Below are 21182 nucleotides of genomic sequence, written 5' to 3' on the forward strand. Positions count from 1 at the left end.
TTTCCCGTGCGATTTCTCCGCAGACGTGATCGGCATGCTTGAAAGCCATGGAAGGGTGACAGTCAGAGAAGGCACCGGTGACTTGTTGAAGGCACCCCTCAGGTGCCACCTGTGTCGCCACCAGCTTGCCACTATACCCGCTCTGAAACAGCATCTGAAGTCTCACTTTCCCAGCTGAGAGTGACGCCCTCAAACGCAACACAGTCGTCATAGGTAAGGGGTGTCCAAACTTTTTCAATGTGGGTTCAACATATGTCAAGCAGCTGAACGTGGAGTGGGACCTCAATTTACCAACCTAATTGGTTCTTGAACAGGGTTCGTAAATCGAAAAGTTCGTATAGTGAAGCAGTTTTCTTCCTAGGAAACAATGTAAATATAAATAATTGGTTCCAGCCTCGACGAAAGTCCATATTTTAGTGAAGGTTTGTAGACTTTCAACACAACTATCTTTTTATTAACAAGCCAAAAACAACGACAAGCTGAACTGCTGTCTGCCAACACACACACACACACACAGAAGTCCCTTTGGTGCCCTCACATACTATTAGAAATCACACAAACCCTTCACTTTAACAAGCCAAAACAAAAACGACGACAAGCTGCTGTCCTCTGTATGCGCTGCTTTGCCAACACACGCGCACACACGCAGAAGCCCCTTTGGTGCCCTCACAAACAATTAGAAATCACAAAAATCCTTCACTTTAAGAAGCCAACACAACGACAATCTGCTGTCCTCTGTATGCGCTGCTCTGCCAACACGCGCACACACATGCAGAAGTCCCTTTGGTGCCCTCACAAACAATTAGAAATCACACAAATCCTTCACTTTAAGAAGCCAAAACAACGACAATCTGCTGTCCTCTGTATGCGCTGCTCTGCCAACACGCGCACACACATGCAGAAGTCCCTTTGCTGCCCTCACAAACAATTAGAAATCACACAAATCCTTCACTTTAAGAAGCCAAAACAACGACAATCTGCTGTCCTCTGTATGCGCTGCTCTGCCAACACGCGCACACACACATGCAGAAGTCCCTTTGGTGCCCTCACAAACAATTAGAAATCACAAAAATCCTTCACTTTAAGAAGCCAAAACAACGACAAGCTGCTGTCCTCTGTATGCGCTGCTCTGCCAACACGCGCACACACACACAGAAGTCCCTTTGGTGCCCTCACAAATAATTAGAAATCACAAAAATCCTTCACTTTAACAACCATATTGCGGCGATAATAAACATTTAAAATGTGAAATTCACTTACATTAACATCAGCAAAGTAGGAACCGACAAGAAAAGACCAGACGGGGGGAGGGAGAGAACAAGGGACCGGGTGGAGGGGCCGTGTGTGTTTGTGTGTGCGCTTGAAAGAGGCGCAGCTGAATGAGAAATAGCTCGTCTCCTCCGCTGTGAAATAAGTTTGCTTTGGCATATTTTTCCAGAAAAGTCTGGTGTCATCACAATTCATACTTGTTGTGGTACAAAGCCTGCTTTCTTGATTCTTCCATATTTTGTGAGCGCCATTATTGTACTCTTTGCAAATAGGTTTTTTTTTTTTTTAACTCCCTCCTTCTTTCCAACCTAGTCTGTTGTCTTTTTGGGACTCATATTGAGTTAGCAAAATGGACAAAACTTGTCATAAAGTGAAAAAACACAGAAAACACCCACGTTAAAGTGCTGAGAAGTGACTAGTAGTGTGCTGAGAAGTGACTAGTACTACTAGTGTACTGAGAAGTGACTAGTAGTGTGCTGAGAAGTGACTAGTAGTGTGCTGAGAAGTGACTAGTACTACTAGTGTACTGAGAAGTGACTAGTAGTGTGCTGAGAAGTGACTAGTAGTGTACTGCGCAGCAAGTCACCTGGAATTCTGCACCCTGCTTTTTGCCTGCAGGCGGGACACAAAATGAAGCGTTTGCGCACACTTGGCTCCATCTAAAAGTTTGCAAAATTGAAAAGTTTGCAAATAAAGGGTTTTGTAAATCGAGGTTCCGGTGCACTTGAATAAAAAACTGTTTTTTGTGATGAAGGAAAACCTCGCACAATAAATGAAAAGTAAGTCGGACAATAAATGAGCTGCAACAGGCCATGCATGGACCCTGGGCCACATCTTGGACACCCCTGTCATACCTTCATTACGAAACACTCTACGTTGATTGGACCTTTCACACAAAGTTGATCAATTTGTTTGTTTAGATTAAAGAAGTAAAAAAAGGATAGTGTCTATTAAGACTGGACAGTTCAGTTGGAGGTATCCTCTTGACAAAGTTCATGATCCTTTCCCTGGCTCGCATGTAAAACTGTTAACTTCCTCTATTTAGTCAAGTTTGATGTCCTCTCGGTGCTGTGGCAGAACTGAGGACCTTACAAACTGCGCTTTCGCCTTTTTTTGAGGTGGAAAAAGTTGAAAGTCAGATCTTTGTTTTGTTCACTTTAACGAAAGACTGTATTTCTTGAACTAACTGTGGAATATTTAAGTAAGAAGTTCAAATACAATTCTGCTTAGGGTCCCAATTTAGCCCGAAGACCTCACTTATCTTGCAAACAACCAATATCTGAACCCAGGAAGTGTGGCTTGAACTTTAGTGCTATGAACTGGAACTGAACTGAACCAGCTGCTGGGGGCTTGTAACACGCGCTGCACTCGCCACACAGCAGAGGGCGCTGTTTCTACCGTTTTACTCTGGATGGACAATATTTTTATAACGTTTTTTTTCCCCCTATTGATGAATTCAAATAGTATCTTTTCCATATTGATTAGGTTGAACCTTTTTTCAGCAAACTTCTCTCTGGAAAGCATTTTTGTTTGGAAAATAAAGAGACGTAAAACACAATAACATTAGTATTTTTGATTTATTGCTGTTCAAAACTGTCTTTCTTTAAACATTCAGAATACAAATATTTATAAAATTAAGATTTGTGCACATAAAGTAATCATTATAATAAAGATGTTTTCTTATATGCTATAAAAACTATAAATATATATTTCTCAGTTGCAATGAAACGTTATGTACATTATTGTCCATATTTCTGTAAGGAGTCAACCTACAAAACTGTCAAAGTATGAAATACTTTTGTTGATTTTTACAATGACAGAGCATAACATAACTTGTATATATTGTGATTGACCACATGCTGTACTTACTCATCTGCAGAGAGCACCAGGCATGCACTACTTACTGCCTTCTGAAATACATCTCCTATTGAGAAGTCCCGCATCCTTGTGTGGAGCTCAGCCAACTACAAGGATCTGGTCAGAGTCAGGTTATTAAAATGTAGAATTGTTGTAAAATCTTGGTTAGTAGTTTGTTGTGATCGTTTATTTATTTAGTGGTGTGAAATACAATTGGGTGAGAATGTATTTTCTAATTGAAGGTGAGGCATTCATTTATTCAGGCTGGTCGCCCATGCATTGATGAAATGTTTGTTTTGATTTGAGGAAAAAACTATCCAACCATCCATCTTCTTGCACTTATGCCAAGACGGGTTGCGGGGGCAGCAGCCTAAGCAGAGAAGGTCAGACTTCCCTCTCGTCAGATACTCTGTCCAGCTCCTGCCGAGGCGTTCCCAGGACAGCTGGGAAATATAGTCCCCCCGCCCCCCAACATGTCCTGGGTCTTCCCCGTGGCCTCTTACCGGTCGGAGTTCCCGAAACACCTCCCCAGGGAGGCGTTGGAGGGGCATCCTGACCAGAAGCCTGAACCAACTCCTCCATGGAGGACCAGCGGCTTTACTCTGCTTCTCATTAGGGATGATGTTTGAAACTGATTCTCCCGGTTGTTCGATAAGAAAAGAACCGATTCCATGAGCTCAAATCCCTTTTTGAGAACCGGTTCCCGTTATCGGTAAAGAAAAAGAGTTGGTTCTTTATTCGAATCCCTGGGAACGAATCCCAAATGGGCAATGTTATGCCCATTTGATTGTAGACTCTTACTGACACCTTGTGGCGATATGAAAATACTACGCGTCAATAGTTTGGGCACTTCCGGGTTGACGACATCTGTTCAGTTCATGAGACAATTGAGAAATAGACAAGTTGTGTTAGCTCTTACAAGCCTTGGAAAAGATAAGTCTGTAAGTAAACTGTTCAACTTGTTTATGTAACTCAATATTAAGGTGGAAAGTGTTTAAGTTTGATACTAAGATTTTTATTGAAAAACGATTTTTGTGCTCTGTTTCAATGGATGTTTTGAGGACTTAAAATGGCTGCCAGTCGTGTATTTCCACCATCGAAATAGTTTCTACACTCAGAAGTATTTGTTTGATGATAGTACTGTATATTTGTGTGAAGCTAATATTTACATATTGTGTGTTACATTTCCGTATGTTAATTGAATCACATAGCTTATACATTTGTCATTGTGTGTATTTCAGTTGAAAAAATAAATAAATAACAGTCCAGTGCAAGACAAAAGTAAAGATAGGAAAAGATAAAGCAAGATCAACAACAATAAAGAGCCTAAATGGATTAATCTGTATTGGAACTTTATTAGACGTCTTGGATTGTTTGTTAGCTGTCTGCCTGTGTGTGTAGTTAGTATGTTCCAATAGCAGCAGAAGTGCACTTTTTGGAGAGTTGTATTATTTTTTAGTTTTGTGCCCAAGGGACTGATTTTATTTAACACTATATTATTATTTATACACCTTTAGTGATCACAGATACAGGTTGTTTTTGTGTTACTGTATATATTTGTTTTTCTGAAAAATCCCACTTTAATATACTTTGGGTAACAACAGTCAATATTTAATTATTTTATTTTTTTAGGGGGGTAACAGTCAATATTTATTTATTTTATTTTAGTTTTTTCTTATAAAATAAAAGTGAGCTTTTGTTAAACCAAATATTGTTTTTTTTCCATATACAACAACCTATCTGGGTTCGATAAGAGAATCGATAAGGAATCGGTTCGATAAGAGGATTCGATAATGGGCTCGAACTGGATCATTTCTTATCAAACATCATCCCTACTTCTCACCATATCTCTCATTTTGGAAAAAAACTCTACTGGATGTCAAAATGTTTTTATCTTTTGGTCTACAAGTTGTATTGAGGTCACCGTGGAGTCTTTGGACTTCTTTCAGTTCTCAGACCGGAGTGGTTCTTCTGCAGTTCCCGGACAGCATGTCGGTGTCGTCAGCGGCTAAACCGTCCAACATGTCAACCTTACCGTCCTTCAGAGGCGAGGCCAGCGCGTAAAACACAAAGTCCGAGCTCACCGTCAACGGCGTGGGCAAACTGGGCGGGGCCACCACCTTGGAGAGCGAGTTCTCCCGCACCAGGGACCCCCGGAGGGAGTTGGAGGCGGACTCGGCCATGCTGTGGTTGCTCCGGTTGCTGTACCCGCGGGGCCGGTTGTGGTAGTAGCGCTTGCTGCGGGGAAGCGCCGGCTTGATGAGGGAGGGCCGGCCTTTGGTGCGCAGCTGCCGGTGCTTCTCGATGAACACGTGCACCGCCAGCACGCCGACCATCTCCGCCAGCACGAAGGAAAGCGCCCCGAAGTAGAAGGACCAGCCGTAGGAGTAGCTCTTCTTGTTGTCGCTCTGGCTGGGGTCGCCCGAGTTGGCCGATATGTACACGATGATGCCGATGATGTTGCTGAGACCTGAGGAGCAAACGGTTGCCATGGTGATGCCCATTGTCTGGGGGCGTGCGGGTGAAGGGGCCGACCTGCTGAGACGAAGAGGATGCCCGCCGTGAGGATGACGTTGTGGCGCGACTTGTAGAACTCGCTGGCCGCCACGCACACGCCCCCCAGGAACAGCAGGCCCACGCTGAGGATGGGGAAGAGGCTGGATGCTCGCACGGCGCCTGGGGGGGAAAGAGACCTTTCAACCATGGAGATTTACTGCTGGCTCGGAACGAGGGCGGACACGTTACCCCTCCCTCTCCCATCTCTTTGCCCCGTCTAAATGATACAGACAGCCTCTCTTTTGCACTCTTCTCCAATAAACTGATGGGTCAACTTAATTGGCGAGATCATCTCAAGGAGAAGCTCGAGTTCGGGTTCGAGTTCGGGGGAACATGTGCTGCTGGATACTCCTGGGAGAACTTCTTTCCTTTAAAGACATTGACGATACCAATTTGGAATTATGATAACTAGTAGGGATGTCCGATAATGGCTTTTTGCAGATATCCGATATTCCGATATTGTCCAACTCTTTAATTACTGATACCGATATCAACCGATATATACCGTCGTGGAATTAACACATTATTATTATTAGGGATGTCCGATAATGGCTTTTTGCCGATATGCCGATATTGTCCAACTCTTTATTTACCGATACTGATATCAACCGATATATACAGTCGTGGAATTAACACATTATTATTATTAGGGATGTCCGATAATGGCTTTTTGCCGATATGCCGATATTGTCCAACTCTTTAATTACCGATACCGATATCAACCGATACCGATATTAACTGATATATACAGTCGTGGAATTAACACATTATTATGCCTAATTTGGACAACCAGGTATGGTGAAGATAAGGTACTTTTTAAAAAAATGAATCAAACAAAATAAGATAAATAAATTAAAAACATTTTCTTGAATAAAAAAGAAAGTAAAACAATATAAAAACAGTTACATAGAAACTAGTAATGAATGAAAATGAGTCAAATGAAGTGTTAAAGGTTAGTACTATTAGTGGAGCAGCAGCACGCACAATCATGTGTGCTTACGGACTGTATCCCTTGCAGACTGTATTGATATATATTGATATATAATGTAGGAAGCAGAATATTAATAACAGAAAGAAACAACCCTTTTGGGGAGGGAGGTTTTTTGGGTTGGTGCACTAATTGTAAGTGTATCTTGTGGGGTTTTTTTATGTGGATTTAAGAAAAAAATAATTATTGGAAAAAAAAACAAAAAAAATAATAAAAAAACGATACCGATAATTTCTGATATTACATTTTAAAGCATTTATTCATCTCTAATAACTATCGGCAGTCCGATATTATCGGCCGATAAATGCTTTAAAATGTAATATCGGAAATTATCGGTTTCAAAAAGTAAAATGTATGACTTTTTAAAACGCCGCTGTGTACACGGCCATAGAGAGAAGTACAGAGCAGTTGCGTCTCCCAGTCATACTTGACAACCCTCCCCATTTTCCCGGGAGACTCCCCAATTTCAGTGACCCTCCCCAAAATCTCCCGGGGTAACCATTCTCCAGAATTCCTCCCGATTTCCACCCAGACAACAATATTGAGGGCGTGCCTTAAAGGCACTGCCTTTGCGTGGCGGCCCAGTCACATAATATCTACGGCTTTTCACACACACAAGTGAATGCAAGGCATACTTGGTCAACAGCCATACAGGTCACACTGAGGGTGGACGTATAAACAAGTTTAACACTGTTACAAATATGCGCCACACTGTGAACCCACACCGAACAATAATGACAAACACATTTGGGGAGAACATCCGCACCGTAACACAACATCAACACAACACAACAAATACCCAGAATCCCTTGGAGCACTAACTCTTCTGGGATGCTCCAATATACACCCCCCGCCACCCCCACCACCTCAATCTCCTCATGCTCTCTCAGGGAGAGCATGTCCCAAATTCCAAGCTGCTGTTTTGAGGCATGTTAACAAAAATAATGCACTTTGTGACTTCAATAATAAATATGGCAGTGCCATGTTGGCACTTTTGTTCCATAACTTGAGTTGATTTATTGTGGAAAACCTTGTTACATTGTTTAATGCATCCAGCGGGGCATCACAACAAAATGAGGCATAATAATGTGTTCATTCCACCACTGTATATATCCGTATCGCTTGAAATCGGAATCGGTAATTAAGAGTTGGACAATATCGGATATCGGAAAAAAAGCCATTATTGGACATCTCTAGTGATAACAGAGTCTGTCGACAAATTCGGAAGACGACGGCAGGCGTTCGAGGCGCCCATAAGCCGCCCATGGCGATGGATGTGTTGGAGCTGTGAGCACTCAGACTTTGCCGATCTCGGAATTGAATTGCAAATTGGATAACATCTCGGGTAAGCCTTCCCCTGTGCGCTGTGAAATTATTTGAGAGCCACCTTTTGGAATGTGTTTGCTCACCTAACCAAAAAAAACAATCCTTCTCTACAGTTGGACTCCCTGTGCTGCAAACACCCCAGTGAGACCAGTGCAGCGAAAGACGCCCTGAAGAATCCCCCCCCCCTTCTTCAAAAACACTCGGTATGTTGACGCCGTTCTGGGAACGCAGAGCGTTGTGGTGGCTTACAAAGCAGCGCCCTGGTGGCTGCAGCTTCGGACCGGACACTTATTAGTATGCATATCTAGCTTTTGTGCTAATATGTGCTTAGCTGCTGTGTAGCTGCTAGCTCCTAGTAGCCTACAGGCCATAATATTCAAAATACCCCCGCTTTTGTACCTCTGCACGAGATGATACTGTTTCTCCAATACTTAGTATATAAGATAGTGTGTGTGTGTATTTTATAGTTAATACAGAGCAGTAATTCATTTGAACCTACTCAGTGGCCTAGTGGTTGAGATGGGTAGGTTGTGAGTTCAAACCCCGGCCGAGTCATACCAAAGACTATAAAAATGGGAGCCATTACCTCCCTGCTTGGCACTCAGCATCAAGGCTTGGAATTGGAGGTTAAATCACCAAAAAGGATTCCCGGGCGCGGCCACCGCTGCTGCTCACTGCTCCCCTCACCTCCCAGGGGGTGAACAAGGGGATGGGTCAAATGCAGAGAATAATTTCGCCACACCTAGTGTGTGTGTGACTACTTTAATTTAGATTACTTTGAGTAATTATTGCTTCTGGAGTCATTAGTCTTGACTTGGTCTTCCTGTCAAGTCAGACCAGCATCATGAGGACATCAGCCTGGTCCGGCCTAGTCCTAGTCCAGCTTGTCCTAGTCCAGCCTAGTCCTAGTCCAGCCTAGTCCTAGTCCAGTTTGTCCTATTCCAGCCTAGTCCTAGTCCAGCTTGTCCTTCACATTCTGCTGGCTATTTCTGATCATTCTTCCATTGGCCCGTAGAAAGTTCCGCCCGGCCACAACACCCGTAACGAGTCACACACAGTTGGTGTTGTTGTGGCACAGCTGTGATACTCACGTAGCAAATATTCTGCAGCGTCCTGCTCGTAATCTGCATCCTCTGCAAAATGATCAATGTCCTTGCAAACGCCTCGGAATGTTCCTGCAGGGAAGAAAACTATTTACACATTTAACGACCAAAGTAATACCACAGAACAGGCTATACTAGCAATCATGTTTGCTAGTATAGCCTGTTCCGCTATAAAGTATAACACAGAACAGGCTATACTCGCAATCATGTTTGCTAATATAGCCTGCTCTGCTATAAAGTCAGGCTATACTAGGAAACATGTTTGCTAGTATAGCCTGTACTGCTATAAAGTATACCACAGAACAGGCTATATTAGCAAACATGTTTGCTAGTATAGCCTGTTTTGTTATAAAGTCAGGCTATAGTAGCAAACCTGTTTGCTACTATAGCCTGTACTGCTATAAAGTAAGGCTATACTAGCAAACATGTTTGCTAGTATAGCCTGCTCTGCTATAAAGTCAGGCTATACTAGGAAACATGTTTGCTAGTATAGCCTGTACTGCTATAAAGTATACCACAGAACAGGCTATACTAGCAAACATGTTTGCTAGTATAGCCTGTTCTGTTCTAAAGTCAGGCTATAGTAGCAAACCTGTTTGCTACTATAGCCTGTTCTGGGGTATACTTTACAGCAGTACAGGCTATACTAGCAAACATGTTTGCCAGTATAGCCTGTTCTGTTATAAAGTCAGGCTATAGTAGCAAACCTGTTTGCTACTATAGCCTGTTCTGGGGTATACTTTATAGCAAGAGTATCCAAACCGTTTCCATTGAGGGCCCATTGAAAAATGAAAGCATGCGGGGGCCATTTTGATATTTTTCCTTTTTAAAAGCAATACAACATCTGTTGTATTTATTTTTTTAACTTTTAGGGCTCCCTTCAAGTTTGGTCTCAGAATTGTTTTTATAAACTATATACAGTAGGTAAGGGATTCATATGGCCCCATTCCTGGGTGGGGTTGATAATCGGCAATGCAGTCTGCTGAAAATGATGGAAAGCGCCACTCTACATAGCAACTGACGCCGTGGTCAAAATTGGAATAGCCACAAAAACACATTTGAGGATATTCAGCACTCAACTGCCCTCTGGTGGCGAAGGTGGATAGCAACACATCTGGAGATTAAAGGCCTACTGAAACCCACTACTACCGACCACGCAGTCTGATAGTTTATATATCAATGATGAAATCTTAACATTATAACACATGCCAATACGGCCGGGTTAACTTATAAAGTGACATTTTAAATTTGCCGCTAAACTTCCGGTTCGAAACGCCTCTGAGGATGACGTATGCGTGTGACGTAGCCCGACGAACACGGGTATGCCTTCCACATTGAAGCCGATACGAAAAAGCTCTGTTTTCATTTCATAATTCCACAGTATTCTGGACATCTGTGTTCGTGAATCTGTTTCAATCATGTTCATTGCATTATGGAGAAGGAAGCCGAGCAAGCAAAGAAGAAAGTTGTCGGTGCGAAATGGACGTATTTTTCGAACGTAGTCAGCCACAACAGTACACAGCCGGCGCTTCTTTGTTTACATTCCCGAAAGATGCAGTCAAGATGGAAGAACTCGGATAACAGAGACTCTAACCAGGAGGACTTTTGATTTGGATACACAGACGCCTGTAGAGAACTGGGACAACACAGACTCTTACCAGGATTACTTTGATTTGGATGACAAAGACGCAGACGTGCTACTGTGAGTATGCAGCTTTGGCTTTTTTTTGCGTATGTACGTAACTTTTTTTAAATATATAAGCTTTATGAACCTTGGGTTAGGTGAACGGTCTTTTGGGCTGAGTGATTGTGTGTGTTGATCATGTGTTTGAATTGTATTGGCGTGTTCTATGGAGCTAGGAGCTAGCAGAGGAGCTAGGAGCTAGCATAACACGTACCGTACCGTACGTGCGCGTCACGTACGTAACTTTTTAAAAATATATAAGCTTTATGAACCTTGGGTTAGGTGAACGGTCTTTTGGGCTGAGTGATTGTGTGTGTTGATCGGGTGTTTGAATTGTATTGGCGTGTTCTATGGAGCTAGGAGCTAGCAGAGGAGCTAGGAGCTAGCATAACAAACACGCAGGTGTTATTATGCAGGATTAATTTGTGGCATATTAAATATAAGCCTGGTTGTGTTGTGGCTAATAGAGTATATATATGTCTTGTGTTTATTTACTGTTGTAGTCATTCCCAGCTGAATATCAGGTACCGTGAGTATGCAGCCTTGGCTGCTAAACATTCGATAACTTGACCGTATGTGCGCGTCACGTACGTAACTTTTTAAAAATATATAAGCTTTATGAACCTTGGGTTAGGTAAACGGTCTTTTGGGCTGAGTGATTGTGTGTGTTGATCAGGTGTTTGAATTGTATTGGCGTGTTCTATGGAGCTAGGAGCTAGCAGAGGAGCTAGGAGCTAGCATAACAAACACGCAGGTGTTTTTATGCAGGATTAATTTGTGGCATATTAAATATAAGCCTGGTTGTGTTGTGGCTAATAGAGTATATATATGTCTTGTGTTTATTTACTGTTGTAGTCATTCCCAGCTGAATATCAGGTCACCCCCGGCTCTCACAGCATCTTCCCTATCTGAATAGCTTCAACTCCCCACTAGTCCTTCACTTGCACTTTACTCATCCACAAATCTTTCATCCTCGCTCAAATTAATGGGGAAATTGTCGCTTTCTCGGTCCGAATCTCTCTCACTTCATGCGGCCATCATTGTAAACAATAGGGAACTTTGCGTATATGTTCAACTGACTACGTCACGCTACTTCCGGTAGGTGCAAGCCTTTTTTTTATCAGATACCAAAAGTTGCAATCTTTATCGTCGTTGTTCTATACTAAATCCTTTCAGCAAAAATATGGCAATATCGCGAAATGATCAAGTATGACACATAGAATAGATCTGCTATCCCCGTTTAAATAAAAAAAATTCATTTCAGTAGGCCTTTAACTTCAAATCTATTTGTAGATATGAAGTTTTCTTTTTTTAGTTTTTTGATGTTCAATGTCAAAGAAAACATGTTTTTTACGGCTTAAACACCATTTTTAAAAAAAAGAAAGGCTAAAAGCACTTTTTAAATCAGGCTTTTTACTAATCAGCAGTACAACATGGATGGATGTTACTTTTATGTTGTTTTCTGTCTTATTTGTGGCTATTGTTACTATCATTATTCTCTCAGTGTTACGTTTTTATTAACGTATTAATGTTACTTTTATGTTTTATTTTTACATATGTTTTATCATATGTTTCATACTATTTATTTAGATTCATTTGAGTAATTCCCCACTGTGGATGCCTCAAATGTGGTGTTTTTCCTCAAACCCTCTGTGCCATGTTTTGTTTTGTTTTTGACAATAGTGCTGTGTGTGTGTGTGTGTGTGTGTGTGTGTGTGTGTGTGTGTGTGTGTGTGTGTGTGTGTGTGTGTGTGTGTGTGTGTGTGTGTGTGTGTGTGTGTGTGTGTGTGTGTGTGTGTGTGTGTGTGTGTGTGTGTGTAAGTGAAAAGTGTTTTGATTAGAAAATCTGACAAAAGTCCCAGTAGAATATTTACTATGAAGTACTCGGGGCCTCTAAACAAGTCAATGATTCATAACAACATTGATTTTGATTCATTAGGATTTTTTGGAGCGCGGACAGTTTCAAAATAAAATGTCTCTAAAAGTCCCGAGACCCAAAAAAAACACTCAAAAAAAAAGTGTTCAAAATAAGTCATGTAAGGAATTTTTTAATTTTTATTTCAATGCTTAAAACTCTAGATCAGGGGTCGGCAGCCCGCGGCTCTCTTTAGCGCCGCCCTAGTGGCTCTCTGAAGCTTTTTCAAAAAATGTATGAAAAATGGAAAAAGATGAGGGGGAAAAAATATATTTTTTGTTTTAATATGGTTTCTGTATGACAAACATGACACAAACCTCCCTAATTGTTATAAATCACACTGTTTATATTAAACATGCTTCACTGATTCGAGTATTTGGCGAGCGCCGTTTTGTCCAACTAATTTTGGCAGTCCTTGAACTCACCTTAGTGTGTTTACATGTATAACTTTCTCCGCTTTCTAGAACGTGTTTTATGCCACTTCTTTTTCTGTCTCATTTTGTCCACCACACTTTTAACGTTGTGCATGAGTGCACAAAGGTGAGTTTTGTTGATGTTATTGACTTGTGTGGAGTGCTAATCAGACATATTTGGTCACTGCATGACTGCAAGCTAATCGATGCTAACATGCTATTTAGGCTAGCTATATATACATATTGCATCATTATGCCTCATTTGTAGCTATATTTGAGGTCATTTAGTTTCATTTAAGTCCTCTTAATTCAATTTATATCTCATGACACACTATCTGGTTTTGTTGGTTATTGACTTGTGTGGAGTGCTAATTAGACATATTTGGTCACTGCATGACTGCAAGCTAATCGATGCTAACATGCTATTTAAGCTAGCTATATGTACATATTGCATCATTATGCCTCATTTGTAGCTATATTTGAGCTCATTTAGTTTCCTTTAAGTCCTCTTAATTCAATTTATATCTCATGACACACTATGTGTATGTAATATGGCTTTTAATTTGTTGCGGCTCCAGACAGACTTGTTTTTGTATTTTTGGTCCAATATGGCTCTTTCCACATTTTGGGTTGCCGACCCCTGCTCTAGATCAACTTCAGATTGTATTTATGATATTTTTAAAATGTTTTTTTTTGTGTTTAATGCCCTTTTTGTCGAAAAAAAAAATTTTTTTTATACGGCAAATACTGAAAATATGCAATATTTTCCCTAGAAAATATTTGAATTTAAATGTTTTGATGCGAAGTAATTGAAGCCTTCAGTTGGTCAATGATTCATAACAACATTGATTTAAATTTTTTTTTTTTTTTAGAAATTAGTTCTGGAGAAACCTCAGCCGATAGAGCTTTGTGTTATTAGAGTCAACATTGCAACTTTTTCATCTCAGCTCTTCACTCTTTTATTCCACTTTTTAATGTGTTTTGTAATAGAATATTTAGAATGTGCCGAGGGCCGCACTTTGGACACCGATCTTTTATTGCATGTGTGTGTGTGTGTGTGTGTGTGTGTGTGTGTGTGTGTGTGTGTGTGTGTGTGTGTGTGTGTGTGTGTGTGTGTGTGTGAGTGTGTGTGAGTGTGTGTGTGTGTGTGAGTGTGAGTGAAAAGTGATTTGATTAGAAAATCTGACAAAAGTCACAGTAGAATATTTACTATGAAGTACTCGGGGCCTCTAAACAAGTCAATGATTCATAACAACATTGATTTTGATTCATTAGGATTTTTTGGAGCGCTGACAGTTTCAAAATAAAATGTCTCTAAAAGTCTCGGGACCCAAAAAGACACTCAAAAAAAAGTGTTAAAAATAAGGAATTTTTTTATTTTTATTTCAATGCTTAAAAGTCTAGATCAACTTCAGATTGTATTTATGATATTTTTAAAATGTTTTTTTTTGTGTTTATTGCCCTTTTTGTCGAAAAAAAAAACATTTTTATACGGCAAAAACTGAAAATATGCAATATTTTCCCCACAAAAATATTTGAAAGTAAATGTTTTGATGCGAAGTAATTGAAGCCTTCAATAGGTCAATGGTTCATTAGGATTTTTTGGAGCGCTGACAGTTTCAAAATAAAATCGCTCTAAAAGTCTCAGGAACCAAAAAGACAAAGTGTTAAAAATAAGTCATGTAAGGAATTTTTTTATTTTTATTTCAATGCTTAAAAGTCTAGATCAACTTCAGATTGTATTTATGATATTTTTAAAATGTTTTTTTTGTGTTTAATGCCCTTTTTGTTGAAAAAAAACTTTTTTTTATACGGCAAATACTGAAAATATGCAATATTTTCCCTACAAAATATTTGAATTTAAATGTTTGGATGCGAAGTAATTGAAGCCTTCAAGAGGTCAATGATTCATAACAAAATTGATTTAAATTATTTATTTTTTTTAGCAATTAGTTCTAGAGCAAGCTCAGCCGATAGAGCTTTGTGTTATTAGAGTCAACATTGCAACTTTTTCATCTCAGCTCTTCCCTCTTTTATTCCACTTTTTAATGTGTTTTGTAATACAATATTTAGAATGTGCCGAAGGCCGCACTTTGGACACCGATCTTTTATTGCGTGTGTGTGTGTGTGTGTGTGTGTGTGTGTGTGTGTGTGTGTGTGTGTGTGTGTGTGGTGTGTGTGTGTGTGTGTGTGTGTGTGTGTGAGTGAAAAGTGATTTGATTAGAAAATCTGACAAAAGTCACAGTAGAATATTTACTATGAAGTACTCGGGGCCTCTAAACAAGTCAATGATTCATAACAACATTGATTTTGATTCATTAGGATTTTTTGGAGCACTGACAGTTTCAAAATAAAATGTCTCTAAAAGTCTCGGGACACAAAAAGACACTAAAAAAAAAGTGTTAAAAATAAGGAATTTTTTTATTTTTATTTCAATGCTTAAAACTCTAGATCAACTTCAGATTGTATTTATATTTTTTAAATGTTTTTTTTTGTGTTTAATGCCCTTTTTGTCGAAAAAAAATAATAATTTATACGGCAAATACTGAAAATATGCAATATTTTCCGCACAAAAATATTTGAAAGTAAATGTTTTGATGCGAAGTAATTGAAGCCTTCAATAGGTCAATGATTCATAACAACATTGATTTTGATTCATTAGGATTTTTTGGAGCGCTGACAGTTTCAAAATAAAATGTCTCTAAAAGTCTCGGGACCCAAAAAGACACTCAAAAAAAGTGTTAAAAATAAGGAATTTATTTATTTTTATTTCAATGCTTAAAACTCTAGATCAACTTCAGATTGTATTTATGATATTTTTAAAATGTTTTTTTTGTGTTTAATGCCCTTTTTGTCGAAAAAAAAACATTTTTATACGGCAAAAACTGAAAATATGCAATATTTTCCCCACAAAAATATTTGAAAGTAAATGTTTGGATGCGAAGTAATTGAAGCCTTCAATAGGTCAATGATTCATAACAACATTGATTTTGATTCATTAGGATTTTTTGGAGCGCTGACAGTTTCAAAATAAAATGTCTCTAAAAGTCTCGAGACCCAAAAAGACCGACTCACAAAAAGTGTTAAAAATAAGTCATGTGAGGAATTATTTGATTTTTATTTCAATGCTTAAAACTCTAGATCAAATTCAGATTGTATTCATGATATTTTTTAAATGTTTTTTTTGTGTGTTTAATGCCCGTTTTGTCGGGGAAAAAAAAAAATTTATACGGCAAATACTGAAAATATGCAATATTTTCCCTACAAAAATATTTGAAAGTAAATGTTTTGATGCAAAGTAATTGAAGCCTTCAAGAGGTCAATGATTCATAACAACATTGATTTTGATTCATGAGGATTTTTTGGAGCGCTGACGGTTTCAAAATAAAATCGCTCTAAAAGTCTCGGGACACAAAAAGACACTCAAAAAAAAGTGTTAAAAATAAGTCATGTAAGGAATTTTTTATTTTTTATTTCAATGCTTAAAAGTCTAGATCAACTTCAGATTGTATTTATGATATTTTTAAAATGTTTTTTTTGTGTTTAATGCCCTTTTTGTCGAAAAAAAAACATTTTTATACGGCAAATACTGAAAATATGCAATATTTTCCCCACAAAAATATTTGAAAGTAAATGTTTTGATGCAAAGTAATTGACGCCTTCAAGAGGTCAATGATTCATAACAACATTGATTTTGATTCATTAGGATTTTTTGGAGCGCTGACAGTTTCAAAATAAAATGTCTCTAAAAGTCTCGAGACCCAAAAAGACCGACTCACAAAAAGTGTTAAAAATAAGTCATGTAAGGAATTTTTAAATTTTTATTTCAATGCTTAAAACCCTAGATCAACTTCAGATTGTATTTATGATATTTTTTTAAATGTTTTTTTTGTGTTTAATGCCCTTTTTGTCGAAAAAAAAAAAAAATTATACGGCAAATACTGAAAATATGCAATATTTTCCCTACAAAAATATTTGAAAGTAAATGTTTTGATGCGAAGTAATTGAAGCCTTCAATTGGTCAATGATTCATAACAAAATTGACTTAAATTATTTTTTTTAGCAATTAGTTCTAGAGCAAGAAACCTCAGCCTATAGAGCTTTGTGTTGTTAGAGTCAACATTTCAGCTCTTCATTCTTTTATTCCACTTTTTAATGTGTTTTGTAATAGAATATTTAGAATGTGCCGGGGGCCGCACTTTGGTCACCAATCTTTCATTGCATGACATACTTTGAGCCAGCACACCTTCCACGCCTCTCTGATAGTGACTTGCATAACGCTTAATGGGATGTCTGATGGACGTCACCATCGATCTCTCGGCTTTGGCGCAGGTTCTTCTTCCAATGACTGACCTTCTGTTAGTTTGTTTCTCCCTTTATATTTACGTAGTTGTGTGAACAAACTGTTTCTGGTCTGATGATCGTGGTCACAAAAGTGAGCAGAGTGCGGGAATATTTGGGTTCATCAAAACTGACTGCTGTGATCTGTAGGAAACTTTAAATAAAAGTTCAAAACAAACGAAAAAAAGGTAGAGAATTGTCAAATGATTTTGGACTAATTGTGTCTTTTATGACGTCACTACAGAAGGACACGGGTGCTGCCAAGGTGGGAAAATTGTGATGCCGACCATAGAAGAACGCCACATCATTTCAATTAATGGTCAGTCAATTTTTTTCCCCTCAGTATGCAGAGGTTAACTTCTTATTACACTTTTATGACAGTCAACAAAGGCAACAAGCACTGAATCAATCAAATATGATTTATGTTTAATACACAGGTGAGTGGCAACGCAGACAGCTTTAATAATCATAATCATATTAATACATTTCATGTATAAGCACCTTTCAAATAACCCGAGGACACTTTAACAATAACCAGATAACATAATTAAGAGATAATGGTAAAACAACAAAGAAGAAAATAAAAAAGTATAAAACATTTTAAAATATATGTAAAAATAAAGTATAAATAACACATGAATAAAAACATAACATTGAGGGAATAATAGTAGTAATAATAGCAATCAATGAAATAGAAATAAATAGAAACCTAAAAAGAATTGATGGTCAGTAAAAAGTTTCAAGATTTTACTATTTTACTTTTTATCCATTTAGGATTAAAAAAAAAGTTTTTCAAGTAAATGTACACAATAATACGTGCATTGAAAGGAAAGTATATTATCCCAATAGAAGATTAAAATGTTTGTTATAATGTAGGATTTATTTAAATAACACTCAGTGGTCGACTGTTGAAAGCTTGTCTTTAAATATTATTTTCTTGTCTGCAAATAATATTTTTTTGTCTTTAAAAAATATTTTCTTGTCTTTGAATATTTTCTTGTCTTTATTCTTTTCTTGTCTGTAAATAATCTTTTATTGTCTTTAAATAATCTTTCCTGTTTTTTAATTAATCTTTTCTTGTCTTTAAATAATCTTTCCTGTTTTTTAATTAATAATTTCTTGTCTTCAAATATTTTCTTGTCTTTAAATAATCTTTCCTGTTTTTTAATTAATCTTTTCTTGTCTTTAAATAATCTTTCCTGTTTTTTAATTAATATTTTCTTGTCTTTAAATAATCTTTCCTGTTTTTTAATTAATCTTTTCTTGGCTTTAAATAATCTTTTATTGTCTTTGAATAATATTTTCTTGTCTTTAAATAATCTTTCCTGTTTTTTAATTAATATTTATCTTGTCTTTAAATAAGAGGTGAGAAGTGCAGCAGTGGTCATCACCATGGCAACCATTGACAACCAATGATGTGAGCGTGGTGTTGACTTAATCCTCTGCTTCAATGTTATTTCATCTCATCAACAAAAAGGTGGTCATAATACCACTAATTACTAATTACCTTACACTTTGTTGTTAGTTGTCTTGCTCCCAATGACCTTTGACCCTCTGAATGCCTTTCAATGTTTACTCTCACACACACACACACAGGGATATATTGACAAATATGTCCCGATGTGCAGTGCTGATTGAAGCAGTATTGATGAGGTGAGTCCATCGCCATGGTTACCAAAACAACATGACAAGGACATATAGAAAGGCATCGGTTGTATTAAACACCATCATTTATGCTTTGTATTAAACACCATCATTCATGCTGCTCACACACGCACACACACGTAAATGTCACGTCACACACCAATTAAAGTCACATTCAAATAAGGGTGCACAAAAAAATGGATTCACAATGAAATCGTGATTATAATTTAACCCAATTGATTCATACCTTTCAAAAATGTATATGTATTTAAAATATACTATATTTTAAAAAAAAAACGATACTTTTTTGAAAATATATATTTACTGTATATATCATCTATAAATATATACAGTAAAAATATATAATATATATGTACATATGTAAAAAAAAAAAAATATATATATAATATATAATATAGATGTTTGTTGTAAAAAAGATGTTTTTAGGACATCTTTATGCAACGACAAAGAGTTTTTGTAACGTGTTTTGAAAAAGTTTCATTGTAAATATTACAGCAAATATTTGTCTTTTTATAGGAGACATTTTTGCAGCTGCTATTAGCCGTCCCTAATATTGTGGTCTTTAGTGTTGATGGTATTTACCTTCCGTGCAGCAGGTCCTCCACAACCCGGAGTGGGTCAGCACCTCCTCGTTCTTCCTGACCGTCTCGTTGTCCCCCAGGTTCTTGGAGCGACACATGCCTCGCGAGTACAGCCAGTAGTCCGTGCCCACGGCGATGGTCATGAGGCTGAAGGCGCAGAAAGCCCCCGCCGTGGTCATCAGCATCATCATCCCTCGGTTACACAGCCTCATCCTCCTTCACCACTGTGGACCTCAGGACCCAGCACACTCCACCTGGTTCTGTGGACCCAGCACACTCCACCTGGCTCTGTGGACCTCAGGACCCAGCACACTCCCCCTGGTTCTGTGGACCTCAGGACCCAGCACACTCCCCCTGGCTCTGTGGACCCAGCACACTCCCCCTGGTTGTGTGGACCTCAGGACCCAGCACACTCCCCCTGGTTGTGTGGACCTCAGGACCCAGTACACTCCCCCTGGCTCTGTGGACCCAGCACACTCCCCCTGGTTGTGTGGACCTCAGGACCCAGAACACTCCCCCCCACTGGTTGTGTGGACCTCAGGACCCAGCACACTCCCCACTCCAGCATCCTCTGCACACAAACATGCTGCTCCTCCTCTCTCAGGCCCAAACATGGACTCACTACTACTGACAGGCACACAAAGGTAAGTGTCAAACCTCCATGTGATCTGTTGTGATGGACACTCACTGCAGCAGGCTCCGCCCCCTCATGTGTGTGCCTACTCTTCTGCAGGGATGTCCAAATGAAAATGCCACAAACTAATTCAGTACATGCTAAACTCCTTTTAAGTGTTGAATCTAATATTTACCTCATTCCTAATGAAGGAATTACATTTTCAGAAAATGTTGAGGTCCAATAAACTAGCTGCGCTGCGGGCCGAAAATGGACCCTGGCCCGCTTTTTGGACACCCCTGTACTGGCTTGTAATGTGACTTATTTTACCATAATCACATTTTTCTATTGAGTCGAAAACCCAAAGTTTTATAAAATAATATTTTACATATGTATATATATATATATATATATATACACATATGTATGTATACATATGTATATATATATATACATATACATACATACACATATATATAGATACATAAACCTATATATGTGTATACATATATGTATAAATATACACATATGTATACATATATTTATATACATATGTATACATATACAGTATATGTATACATTCATATGTATACATATACATATATATGTATACATATACATACATATATACAGTATGTATACATATACATGTATACATACATATATATGTATACATATACATGTATATTATACATATATGTATACATATATTTATATACATATGTATACATATACAGTATATGTATACATTCATATGTATACATACATATATACAGTATGTATACATATACATGTATACATACATATATATGTATACATATACATGTATATTATACATATATGTATACATATATTTATATACATATGTATA

At 38.2% G+C, this 21182-nt stretch overlaps 2 protein-coding genes across 10 annotated transcripts in view; one reads left to right on the top strand and one right to left on the bottom strand.

Moving 5' to 3' along the window:
• LOC133639693 (aprataxin-like) overlaps window positions 1-20461 on the top strand; it is a 59581-nt gene extending 39120 nt beyond the window's left edge. For 4 of the 8 annotated variants that reach the window (XM_062033220.1, XM_062033225.1, XM_062033224.1 and 1 more), the window contains one exon: window positions 24-1551. In XM_062033220.1, coding sequence (XP_061889204.1) covers window positions 24-178 — 155 coding nt within the window. In that variant the 3' untranslated portion in view covers window positions 179-1551. Of the gene's footprint in view, window positions 1-23; window positions 1552-3148; window positions 7844-7867; window positions 8080-8109; window positions 8200-17696; window positions 17772-19778 lie in introns of those variants that run through there. The other 4 variants (XR_009823837.1, XR_009823838.1, XM_062033223.1 and 1 more) reach the window with 4 other exon arrangements.
• LOC133639694 (voltage-dependent calcium channel gamma-3 subunit-like) lies at window positions 2858-20001 on the bottom strand. 2 transcript variants are annotated; one of them, XM_062033228.1, is made up of 4 exons: window positions 19700-20001; window positions 9088-9171; window positions 5662-5802; window positions 2858-5596 (listed from the first exon to the last, which is right to left on the bottom strand). In XM_062033228.1, the coding sequence occupies exons 1-4, from the start codon at window positions 19908-19910 to the stop codon at window positions 5079-5081; spliced, it is 954 nt and encodes a 317-aa protein (XP_061889212.1). In that variant the 5' UTR covers window positions 19911-20001; the 3' UTR covers window positions 2858-5078. The 2 variants fall into 2 exon arrangements, with proteins under 2 accessions (XP_061889212.1, XP_061889211.1); XM_062033227.1 differs by having other exon boundaries at window positions 9088-9186.
• Window positions 20462-21182: the final 721 nt, after the last annotated feature.

Source organism: Entelurus aequoreus, linkage group LG22 (assembly GCF_033978785.1).
Source record: "Entelurus aequoreus isolate RoL-2023_Sb linkage group LG22, RoL_Eaeq_v1.1, whole genome shotgun sequence".
Lineage (NCBI taxonomy): Eukaryota > Metazoa > Chordata > Actinopteri > Syngnathiformes > Syngnathidae > Entelurus > Entelurus aequoreus.